This window comes from Condylura cristata, unplaced genomic scaffold (genome assembly GCF_000260355.1).
Source record: "Condylura cristata isolate star-nosed mole 26May11 unplaced genomic scaffold, ConCri1.0 scaffold00019, whole genome shotgun sequence".
Classification (NCBI taxonomy): domain Eukaryota; kingdom Metazoa; phylum Chordata; class Mammalia; order Eulipotyphla; family Talpidae; genus Condylura; species Condylura cristata.
The window spans coordinates 1,298,604-1,310,955 of NW_004567120.1; the positions used below are offsets into that span (position 1 = coordinate 1,298,604).

Consider the following 12,352-nt stretch of genomic DNA (forward strand, 5'->3'; position numbering starts at 1 on the left):
TTTCTGTTCTACAATAAATAAGTAAATAAACTCTTTTTTTAAACAAAAACATAAAATTAAGGAATAATTAAAACATAATAGTATTACCTATTAAAGGTTAACTTAATAAGCATATATCAAATTTTGAGCCACAGACATAATTTTTTTGCCTTTTGATAACATTTATACAGTGTCCTTTATGGTTTAGGAAAAAAACTCATTTCTTTACATTAAATGTAGCAACTGCTTATGCTATCTGGCTTTAAACTTTTGTAAGTTTTGGGAAATATTTTTGTATTTGCACTTATGAACACAGTTGCACATTGCAATCAAGTCATATTAAGACCAAAACCCAACAGGCACAGTCACAGTTCTCCCCCATCCTTCACCCCTCTCCACCAGCCCCCCAACTCAGGGGCTTTCCTTCTCTCTGGGAAGAAAGGAATGATCATCAAAGGCAAGAGCAACACCTAGAGCGGGTTTCCTGCTGGGCATAACCCTGTACCCGCGTCTGCTTTCACTACACTTAGGTCACTCTTTCAACAAATACATTTGTACTGGTTGCCTGAAAAATTCACGTGTAAAACATGAAGCTAATTAATAACTTAAAGGGAAATGCCTGTTTGAAGCTGTAACTCCCAGAACAAATTCAATAATGTAAACCAACTTTACCTCAATAAAGATAATAGGAAAAAAAGAGAAAAATATTTATTTTGGAGTTTTTAAATTACATATCCTAATCATCTCAAAAGATATAAAACTAGAGGAAATGAGAAGAGAAAAAATCATAACCCTATAACTCCAAAATAGCTACACTTGATATTTTGGTGTCTAGTTTTTCATATTTATTTCTAAATCTACATAAATGTACATGTCCATAAATCCTTATGAGGCTTAAATAAGAAATAAACAATTTGGAAAACAACAGAGAAAATCTGCCCAATATTTAAAATATGGTTTTAAAAATTATTTCCCAAGTAATAACAAGTTCTTCATACTGAATGCTTCAATCGTATTATGTTTTATAACTTAAAATCATCTTGAAAACTAGCTACGTTGAAAAGTAAATAGGCTAAATTGTGTGTAAATCTCACTGTGGGCTTTCACAACTGTTTTTCTGCCTTACATGTCTCATATCTCTATGGAATATATATATATATTTTAAACAAAAAAAATGGGTTAATCTAATTTGTTATAATGTTTGTTTTGTTTACTGGATTAGATACATCTCACAGTTTTCTTAGGTCCTGAGTGCTTATATAAAAACTGATCATCTATTAGACCTCAAAGAAAGTCTAAGTTTTGATTTTAAGAAGATCTACTGGGTATATTTTCCAAACAGAAAGGGATTCAAACTCAAACTTAACGACCTAATTGGTTATTTATTTAAAAACAAAAACAAAAGGGGGGAGGGGCAACCTCTGCTCAGTCAGTCACCCTTTTTTTACTTTAAACTGTCTGAGGAAAGTCAAGGCAGGAGGACAGTTGGGCTGGGCGCTTGTGACGCAAGCCTAGGGCCGTGTGCAACCCTTTTGTGACGTCTCTGGTCTCTGGGGCCTGTGGAGAGAAACAGCCACATCTTTCGAAGCCGCCCAAAGGCGAGCACAATCCATCAAGTCCTCCTGGGCAGAGGTGAGCCTGCTCACCTGAAGATCTTACCCCAGCCATGAGCACTAAAGAATGCTTCAAATGTGGACGCTCTGGCCACTGGGCTCGGGTTTGCCCCAGAGGAGGCGGTCGAGGACGCGGAACCAGAGGCCGTGGCAGAGGGTTTCAGACTTGTTCCACCGCCCTTTCCAACATCTGTTACCGCTGCGGTGAGTCTGGTCATCATGTTAAGAACTGCGACCTCCTCGAGGACATCTGCTACAACTGTGGGAGAAGTGGCCACATCGCCAAAGACTGCATGGAGCCCAGGCGGGAGAGAGAGCAGTGCTGTTACACTTGCGGCAGACCAGGTCATCTGGCGCGTGACTGTGCTCGTCTGGAAGAGCAAAAGTGCTACTCCTGTGGAGAATATGGCCACATTCAGAAAGACTGCACCCACGTCAAGTGCTATAGGTGTGGCGAGACCGGTCACGTGGCTGTCAACTGCAACAAGACGAGCGAGGTCAACTGCTACCGCTGTGGGGAGGCCGGCCATCTAGCCCGAGAATGCCCCATTGAGGCTACTGCTTAATTTTTCCCGTTGGTTCCCCCCTCCGTTTGTTGATTGATTATTTGATTATTTCCTCGAAAACCTCTTCACTGACAAAAGGTTCATAGATGGAAGCAGCTCCTAGGCCAGAGATCTGCAATTACCATGTGGAAAGAAGAATGGACCAGGAAAAAAACTCAAAAACAGTTACTCACTGGTAGATATCTTACAACGCAGGTTTTACTCCATCACTGTGAAATTCCATTATTGGACAATCATTATGAACATTAGCCAACTTCTAGGTTCTTTGGACAAATTTTGATTGGACTTTTAATTAAAAGCCATTGTGTGCCAGCCACTATCGGAGAAGTAAAGTGTGATCAACGAACAAACCAGCCCAAGTATGGAAATACAGGCCTAGAACCTACTAACAAGTAAAATATATATTGTCATGTGAAGATTAACTGTGGGGGGACATGCGGTTCTGTCTTACATGCACAAAGTACCCTGAGGAGGTAACATTTCCTCAGAGATCCATAGACCAAATAAAGCTGATTCTAAAAATATCAAACCTGCTAAAGTATCTTTATTGTTTGCTTTGAGTGAATCATTATTTTTTAAATAGCACTGAAGTATATCTCCCTCTAGTTCTACATAGGGTGTATACTTTCATGAAAATAAACCAGAAAAAAAGATGGCTTCCTTTTCCCTGGGGAGAGGGAGGGGAAGGGAAAGGAGGAGGAAGAGAGGGAGGGGGGAACGGTAACCAAAAAAAAAAAAAAAGCAAACTTAGCAGCAAACTGTTTGCCATATGCCATGCTGGAGTCCATTTTTAAGAATCCGAAGTGAAAAATAACTGAAATTACATATAGTAAAGGTACTTTTATTTGTTTAAGATTTACTTTACTTATGTATACAGAACTGGAGTACAGGCCAGAGGTGCATAGGCAGTGAGAGGATTCACCAGAGACAGAATGGGGAGCAGAATAGGCAGAGTGATTAAATACATTGCTGGGGGGAGCCAGAAGTGGGGGTGAGGCAGGGGAATGAGAGGATCCACCAGAGACAGAGTGGGGAGCAGAACAGGTAGATGGACTGAAACACACTGCTGAGGGGAGCAGCATGCTGAACAAGAGATGCCTCCATGGGTCACGTCCCTGGTTAGGGATCAAACTCTTGCTGCAGTGGCAGATAATACCTTGATAGCACAATGTCTTTAATCCCTGTGCCATTAGGGAGGCCTAGAAAAGTTACTTTAAAAAAATAAAGATTTATTTATGCATATAAGACCTGGGGTGCAGGTCAGAGGTGTAGGGGGTGAGAGGCCACCAGAGAAAGAGTGGGGAGCAGAACAGGCAGATTGACCAAAATCCACTCTGAGGGGAGCAGCAGGTTATACAAGAGAGTTTTGCTGCACTATGTGGGTTAGCTCCCTGGCAGGGGATCACAGGATACAACTGGTGCTGCAGTGGCTGTGGTTAATTTCATAGTGCCAGGACTTAACCCCTTGTGTCACCAGAGAGGCCCCAAAATGTTACTTTGAAATTAGAAATAAAGCCAGCATGGGGCATGTAACCATTGCATTAAGAAAAAAAATTAAAATTGTAATGAAAAATGGTTTAGAAAATAGCAATAATGATAATATTGTGCATGAACCCTAGGACATGCTATAATTTATAGCAGAAAATAAAGTGCAGAAAGTACAACTTTTTATTTATAAACTGGGATGGTTAAAGAAATGTAACATGGGGCCCTCCTTCCTTGTGGCACAACAAGTTAAAGCACAGCACTATGAAGTTAGCCTCAGACGCTTCAGCACAAGTTCAATTCCCTGCCAGGATGATGACCTATATGGTGCAGCAGACCCCTCCTATCTCATCCACTGCTCCCCTCAGCAATGTACTTTGTCAGTCTGCCTGTTCTGTTCCAATCGTCTCTGGTGAATCCTCTCACTGCCCCTGCACCTCTGGCTGTACCCCAGTTCTGTATGCATAAATAAATAAATAAATCTTAAAGAAAAAGAAATGTAACAAAATTAAGTCCACTTTCTTGTATGAACTTTCATAAGACATGATATATAACCCTTCATTCCTACCTTTGCTTCAGTTGAATTTTTTAAAAAAGATTTATTTATTGATGCATACAGAACTGGGGTACAGGCCAAAAGAGCAGGAGAGGTGAGAGGATTCACCAGAGACAAAGTAGAGAGCAGAACAGGCAGCTTGTTAAAGTACACTGCTGAGGGGAGCAGCGGGCCGGTCAGGAGAGGTCTGCCACACCATGTGTATCACCTCCGGGGCAGGTGGAAATCGAACTCATGTGGAATGGAACTCATGTGGAAGTGGCTTTAGCTTCTTAGTGCTGTGCTTTTAACCCATGGTGCCACCAGGGAGGGCCCTGCTTTAGTTGAATTTTGACGCCATAAACCTTTTGGGCTTGTGGAAATTCCATTACTCTATGTATTGTCTCAACAAAATAAACTCAAGTACACTACCAGCCACTAACGGCAAATCTCAGTCCCACCTGCCTAGACACAATATGAAGCTACTATATTACACTGGGCCAAACAAATTCTGAAGTCTCATCATAGTGCTGTATTTCATTTAAGAAAGGAAGAACACAAAGCACTCCTTTAGAATCTCCACAATCTGGTCCTTTTCTCATGCCCCCAGGAATTTAACCCTGAGTTAGATGGGGGAAAAGATACCATGTCCCTTTATTAAGAACACACTCAGCATGTAAGTCCTCTTTGGGGTACTTCTAGCCAAACTTTTCTAGTCTCAGAGAGGAAAGGGAGCCTTATTTTCATTCATCAGTATCCTTGTACCAATAGTTAGAAAGTGGCAGTTCTCTCACTGAATAGGGTCCACAAATAAGTTTAGTTTCACCTACACATATTCATGAACTAAAGAGCCGCATTTAAAAATCTGAACATTTCTCACAGAAATTATTATTTTTTTATTTCTCTAGAACAAAAACAAAGATCATGAAACATGGCCCTCGCTGGTGGCACAATGGGTTAAAGTGCAGCACTAGGAAGCTCTCTTAGCTACTGCAACACCAGCCAGGGAGGTAACCCACATGGTGCAGCAGACATCTATTGTCTCACTAGCTGCTTTCCATAAGCAGTATATTTCAGTAGATTTGCATGTTCTGCTCCCGACTGTCTCTGGTGAATCCTCTCAACTCCTGCACCTCTGGACTGTACCCCAGCTCTTGTATGCATAAATAAATAAATATTTTTTTTTAAAGATTTATTTATTTGTGCATACAGAACTGGGGTGCAGGCCAGAGGCTCAGGGGCAGTGAGAGGCTTCACCAGAGACAGAGTGGGGAGCAGAACAGGCAGATAGACGAAGTACACTGCTGAGGGGAGCAGCAGGCGGGTCAGGAGAGGTCTGCCGCGCCATGTGGTCACCTCCGGGGCAGGCGGGAATCGAACTCATGCAGAAGTGGCTTAAGCTTCTTAGTGCTGTGTTTTAACCCACTGCACCACCAGGGAGGGACCTGTTTTGTGATTTTTTAAAAATATTTATTTATTGGCCCTCCCTGGTGGCGCAGCGGGTTAAAGCACAGCACTGAGAAGCTGAAGCCACTTCCGCATGAGTTCGATTCCCGCCTGCCCCGGAGGAGATCCACATGGCTGGCAGACCTCTCCTGACAGGCCCGCTGTTCCCCTCAGCAGTGTACTTCGTCGATCTGCCTGTTCTGCTCCCCGCTCTGTCTCTGGTGAATCCTCTCACCCTCCCCATCTCTGGCCTGTACTCCAGTTCTATATGAATAAGTAAACAAATCTTTAGAAAAGACCTCTGTATAGGGTTAATGAGGTTTCTGCTTCCAAGTAGATGGACGATGTATTTTTACCTATTCTTTCCTTTCAATAAAGCTATGATCTTTATATATTAAACATAAAAAACTCTGAAGGGTAAAGACAAGCCAGATGGGCAAAGGGACTTTGGACCAAGGGAACTAATTGGTAGAGAATTCTTTTTCCCTTATAGATCCCAGATTTGAAGCAAAAGCCAGCAACCCAGAAATTTTATTCAGCACAGACATCAAAAAACAAACAAAGACCCCCACAAAAGCCTACTCTCCAGGCACTGCCAAAGGGCTCAGAATTGAGGGGCAAACGCTATGGTAGGGCATGGTCCCCTTTGACTCTAGCTTTTGGGGCACTGTGCCAGAGGAACACTGTTAGGAGAGAGTCCCAAGGGTGGACTGTGACCAGGACAGACTTCAGCAGGACTGACATGGAGAATTTTCATATTACATGGAACAGGAGGTGGGTGGAGAGCAGGTTGTGGTCTGGAGTAGGAGTCACCAGGAGCGGGGCAGTCAGTGAAACCACAGCTCTGGGGAGGTGAGAATGGAGGTGTGTGACAGCACCCTACAATGAAACAGGGCAAACCTTGTGGTGGAGCTGGGGTGCTACACATGGGGAGGGACCCCAGTAAAGATAATAGCAGAGCAGGCATCCTGACCTGCAGTGACCCTCCCACTCCCTGGAACTGGTACCTACCTGTGAAAGGCACTGAGGACACAGGGACTGCTGAGTCTTTCATCAAAAACCTCAGAAAGGAAGAATACTGGGGTGCCACAAACACAAAGCAACCTCACCCTAATTAATCCATGCCAACATCTGGGTCCCCCTTAAGTCCGTCCCCCATCCTGATGATTCAGCAATTACAAAACAGACCTCAATACATACAGAAGCAAGCAAGGACAAAAGAACTAAAATTGGACAAAATCATAGCATCGTCTGTGAGAAAAGTAATATAGTTTAATCCTGAGTCACTGCTGCTAAAGGTTATAAAAATGACAATAAAATAGAACTTTCTAGAATGAAAACACAAAAAGGTGGAAAATTTTATCTCCTTATTGGATATAGAGCTCATAAATACTAAAATAAAGATATGCAAAGAGATGCAAGAAAACTCAGAAAGGCAAGTCAAAGAAATACAACAGAACTCAGTAAAGCAAATTAAGCAAAATTCATGAAAACAAAGTAATGAGGTCAGAAATAGAATCAATGCATGGCAGGTAGAAACTGAAGCTTTAAGTAACAAAGTAGCAAAAAAACCAAACAAAAAAAACCCCCACTCAATAATGAGACCAAGGGCTCCAGAGAAAGCTATGAAAATAGACGAGGATAGACGGAGTATCAAAACAGTGATCTACAATAGTAATACACTAAGGACCCAGAACAAAGGAGAAAATTGAGATGTAAAAAAAAGTGAGGAAGCGATTAGAGAATTACAAAGATATCACTTAGAAGCAATACTTATTTAAAGACTAGAAACGAACTTTGACAGACAAATGGATTAAAAACTTATGGAATATAGACTCAATAGAACACTATACGCACAGCTGTGAAATACTACACAGCTGTGGAAAATGAAATAGTGGCTTTTGGGATAAAACAGATGGACCTGGAGGTGATTATTAAGTGAAATAAGTCAGAAAGTGAAAGATAGTACATTCCCCACTCATCTATGGAATATAAATAACAAAATGACATACACAGGCAAAATACAGCAGGAATAAATCTTGGACTCTGTGAATTCAAAAAAAGTTACCAAAGAGAACAGGAAGAGGGTCAGGAGGAGGTGGGGTTTTGGCACGGGTGGTTTGGTGGAGGGTGAGTGGAACATGTGCACATATAAAGGAGCAAAAATGTAACTGAAGTTTTTTTGGAGATCTTGGTTTTTGAGGTTTGGTTCCTTTGGTTAAGGTTCCTCTGGTTAAGGTTTCGCCAGAACTCCCCTTTCAGAGGCACTGGTGAGTTTCCCTGGGGCGAGTTTCTCCATGAGACACAAATTGCAGTCGTGTCCAGGAAGGCAAGGTTAACAGGGAGAGAAGTGTAAAGGAAGCGCATAGATACAAAGGAAAGAAAGCGCTGCACGTGAAAGGTTTGCTAAGAGAGGCCTCCCTCATAGTTACAGTCGGGCAGCCTTGGGAGGAGAGCCGCCTCTCTGGAGATCAGTGAGGGGGCTCAGCGTGGTTGCAGGTCACAGTGGTCAGGAAGCTGCTGCCTCGCCCAGGGAGAAAGCAGGCGACCAGGAGCTCCTGCACAGTAAGCACAGGAGGCAGAATGGCTGCTGTCCTTTGCCAGCGCAGAAATTGCAGTGATACATTCTTCTTCTCTTCTCTCTGGGAGGGGCTCGTTTCCCGGTGGAGTGGTTTGTTTATGTTGATTTTGAATACTGGGTAGAATTTGAAAAGGGCTAGAGTTTCTACAATGGCCTTCAATCTCCATACTCTCACCTGCTCTCTCCTCCAGACCCTTCAAAGCCAGTGTGACTCTTAACTTGCTTCTGAGCCTGGCACTTAAGGATTTTTCATTTCTATAGCTGGTTTAATGACTATGTTAATTACATCTACCCCCATTTCCAGCTCCGGGCCTGTGTCAGCCAGATTTCTGGTCCTGTAACTCCTTTCCAAATTTTCTACTCTTAGCTTCCATCATAAGCACAAAATTTTAAAAAATTCTAAGGAAAATATTTGTATTCTAGAGGTGGCCTCACAGACACTCCTAGCTGTGCCCCTCCACGGACCCAGGGATTTTTCTAGTAAACTGCTACCAGTAATTCCTTTAAACAACTGACGGGAAGCCAGAATTAAAAATTAATAAGAAACCTCACCAAATTCTGCTCTACAAAGGCTTCACACTTGCTACTTTACTTTAAACTTCACTTTGAACACTGCAAGTGGAGTCTTGGGAAAACTGGAAGAATTAGTAATTGGGAGCTTCTCTACCAAAACCTACCGGAGTAGGCACACTCACTTCTCTGCCTGTAATAATACCCAGGAGGGAAAATTAAAATTTTGTCATCCCTTCCATTTCAAGTCCCAACCTATTGCTTTTTCAAGGCAATGGCTATTGTCCTCTAAACTTTTGTTTTATGTCCTGACAGCTTGGCTTGGTAATTGTCCGGCTGAGAACTCCAGATATGACTGTACAGAAATGTAGGTATAATTCCATGCACAGTCATAGGAATAATGCACTTCTTTTGGCTTCCTTAGGGAGTACTTCTAGATCTTGAGAGAATATCGTTTGTATCATCTTTGTGTTGAGGCAACCATTTAATACCACTAGAAACATTTGTTCCAGGGCCTTCCTGGACCTTGAGAGAATATCATTTGTATCATCTTTGTGCTCAGGCAACCATTTAATACCACTAGAAACATTTGTTCCAGGGCCTTCCTGGTGGCCTAGGGGCTAAGTCTCAGGTTATCAACACCATGGCCTTAGTTAGCTCCTCAGCCAGGGAACTAACCCAAATGGTACATGGTCCTGTCTTGCCCCTCTGATCCCCTCAGCAGTGTATTTCAGTAGATGTACCTGTTCTGTTCCCTACTCTGTCTCTGGTGAATCCTCTCATTGCCTGCACCTCTGGCCTACACCCCAGTTCTTCTATGCAAAGAAAAAAAAAATTTAAATCATAAAAAAGTGGAATCTAGTTTAAAAAAAAGAAGAAAAAGAAATATTTGTTCCAGCTAAAACAAGATATTTAAAAGGAGCATTTCTTGCAAATGGCCAACAGGCCATGAAAAATGTTCAACATCCATTATAATGAGGGAAATGCAAATTAAAGCCACAGTGAGATACCATCTTACACTAGTAAGAATGGCACATATTTGAAAAACCACCAACGGCTAATATTGGTGAGGATGTGGTGAAAAAGGAACACTCCTACACTGCTGGTGGGAATGCAAATTGGTCCAACTACTATGGAAATCTATATAGAGTTTCATCAAACTACCAAAACTAGAGCTCCCATATGACCCAGCATTTCGACTCTTAGGGATATACCCAAAGGACACAAAAACATTAAAACAAAAGATTCCATGCACCCCTATGCTTATTGCAGCACTATTATAGGTAAGACTTTGGAATCAATCCAAATGCCCAAAAATAGATGATTGGATCAAGAAAATGTGGTCTATATACCAGTGGAATACTATTCAGCAATGAAAAAGATAAACTAATGCCATTCACAGCAACATGTGTAGAGTTTGAAGGGATTATTCTCAGTGAAATAAGTGAGAAGAAAAAAGAAAAACACTGGATGGTTTCACTTATAGAAAGAATATAGAAGATAGGGGAAACAATAACAAAATAACAAAAACAAAAACAAACAGAAAACTATAAATCAGAGACATTCTATAAAAGTGGGGAAGAGAGAGTGATCAAAACAAGGGCAGGAATAGCACAAGGGACAGTGATGATGGTGCACAGGTACATTTGTAGTAGAGACTCTATGCTACACCTGAAAAAAGAAAGCAAATATTGTTAAGAAAGAATTAAATAGAGGGCCCTCCCTGGTGATGCAGTGGGTTAAAACACTGCACTAAGAAACTTAAGCCACTTCCCCATGAGTTCAATCCCCGCCTGCCCCGGAGGAGATCCACATGGCACGGCAGACCTCTTCTGACCGGCCCGCTGCTCCCCTCAGCAGTGTACTTCGTCAATCTGCCTGTTCTGCTCCCTAATCTGTCCCTGGTGAATCCTCTCACCATCCGCATCTCTGAACTGTACCCCAGTTCTGTATGAATAAATAAATACATCTTAAAAAAATTAAATAGAGCTCTTCTCGGTGGTGCAACAGATTAGAGCACAGCTATGAAGCTATTATCCTCAGCCACTGCATCACAAGTTTGATCCGCAAATAGGGAGTGACCCACACGGCATGGCAGACCTCTCCTAACCCACCTGCTGCTCCCCTCAGCTGTGTATTTCAGTCAGTCCTAAGCCTGTTCTGCTCCCCATACTGTCTCTGGTGAACCCTCTTACCACCTTACAATTCTGGCCTGTACCCCAGTTCTTCTATGCATAAAATAAATAAATCTTTTGAATAAAAGATAAAATAAGTCTTTTAAATAATAATAAATAAAAGTAGCATTTCTTTAAAAAAAATATTTATGCATTCAAGAACTAGGGCTAGGGGTGGTGAGAGGGTTCACCAGAGACCAAGTGGGGAGCAGGACAGGTGGATTGACTGCAATACACTGTTGAGGGAAGCAGTGGGTGGGTCAGGAGAGTCTGCTGTGCCATATGGGTCACCACCTTGGCTGTGGATCGAACTCGTGCTGCAGTGACTTGGATAGCTTTGAATAGCTGCGATGTAAGCCCTTGTGCCACCAGGGAAGCCCTAATTCTACAGATTTTTCACTTCGTGTTTTGGAGACTATTATTTGGTGTATGAAAATCTGCTGCAAAAACAATAGCTGTTCAAAAGAAAATCCCTAGGCTTGCTGGTCAAAGTTGCTATAGATTTTTGTTCTCTTTTAACTAAACAAGCATGTCTGTGTTATACACTACACCATATGCTGTACCTGGTTTAATATCTCTGGAAAAGTTGAAACTCAGTTACATGAGATTTAGTGAATGAGTTATTTGGCTTAAACTGGTGACTTATTTATCAGGATATTTCTTTCATTGGTTTGGGTCATGGGGACTCTGGTTCTAAAATATACTCTTACCATTGGCATTGGCAGTTAACTTATTTTTTTTTTAAGATTTATTTCTGTTTATTTTATGCATGTAAGAACTGGGATATAGGACAGAGGTGTGGACGATGAAAGGATTCACTAGAGACAGATTGGGGAGCAGAAAATGTGGGATCTGCTGAAATACATTGCTGAGGGGAACAGCGGGAGAAATAGAAGCCTGCTGTACCGTATGTGGGGTCAGCTCCTTGGCTGGGGGTTGAAATCAGCCCATAGAGGTGATAGTGCTGAGACTTAACCCCCAGGTTACTAGGAAAGCCCCCTTATTTCAGTTTTAATAATTCCCTTGGGGGACCTCCCTGGTGGTGCAGAGGTTAAGTCTCAGCATCAAGAAACTGCGGGCAGTCACTGTGGTCGGAGTTAGATCCCTCGTCAGGAAGGTGACATGGTGCTGTCCTGCTTGCTGCTCCCCTCAGTAGAGTATTTCAGTCAATCCACCTGTTCTATTCCCTACTCAGTCTCTGGTAACATGATGGTCCCCAGGAAAAGGGGAGGTTCCACGTTTCCTGCCCCACCCAAAGGACGGTGGAGCTGAGCAGGGAGAAGAATCTGGAGGGGCGACTGAAGAGCAAGGAAGCTGGATGGAGAGCCAGAGGGAGACCTGAGGGAGGCACATGGAGCAGAGACAGTTGAAAAAACTGCGCTTTCTTCTTGGCCTTGGACTGGTTGAAACAGATGTGGGTGAAAGACCCGTGGGGAGGTTGACTATCACAGCATTTATCTTGA

At 42.5% G+C, this 12,352-nt stretch overlaps 1 protein-coding gene across 1 annotated transcript; it reads left to right on the top strand.

Moving 5' to 3' along the window:
* Nucleotides 1-1,645: 1,645 nt before the first annotated feature.
* Nucleotides 1,646-2,158, top strand: ZCCHC13 (zinc finger, CCHC domain containing 13). The gene has a single exon (XM_004685588.1). It carries the CDS (start codon nucleotides 1,646-1,648, stop codon nucleotides 2,156-2,158), a length of 513 nt encoding a protein of 170 aa, XP_004685645.1.
* Nucleotides 2,159-12,352: the final 10,194 nt, after the last annotated feature.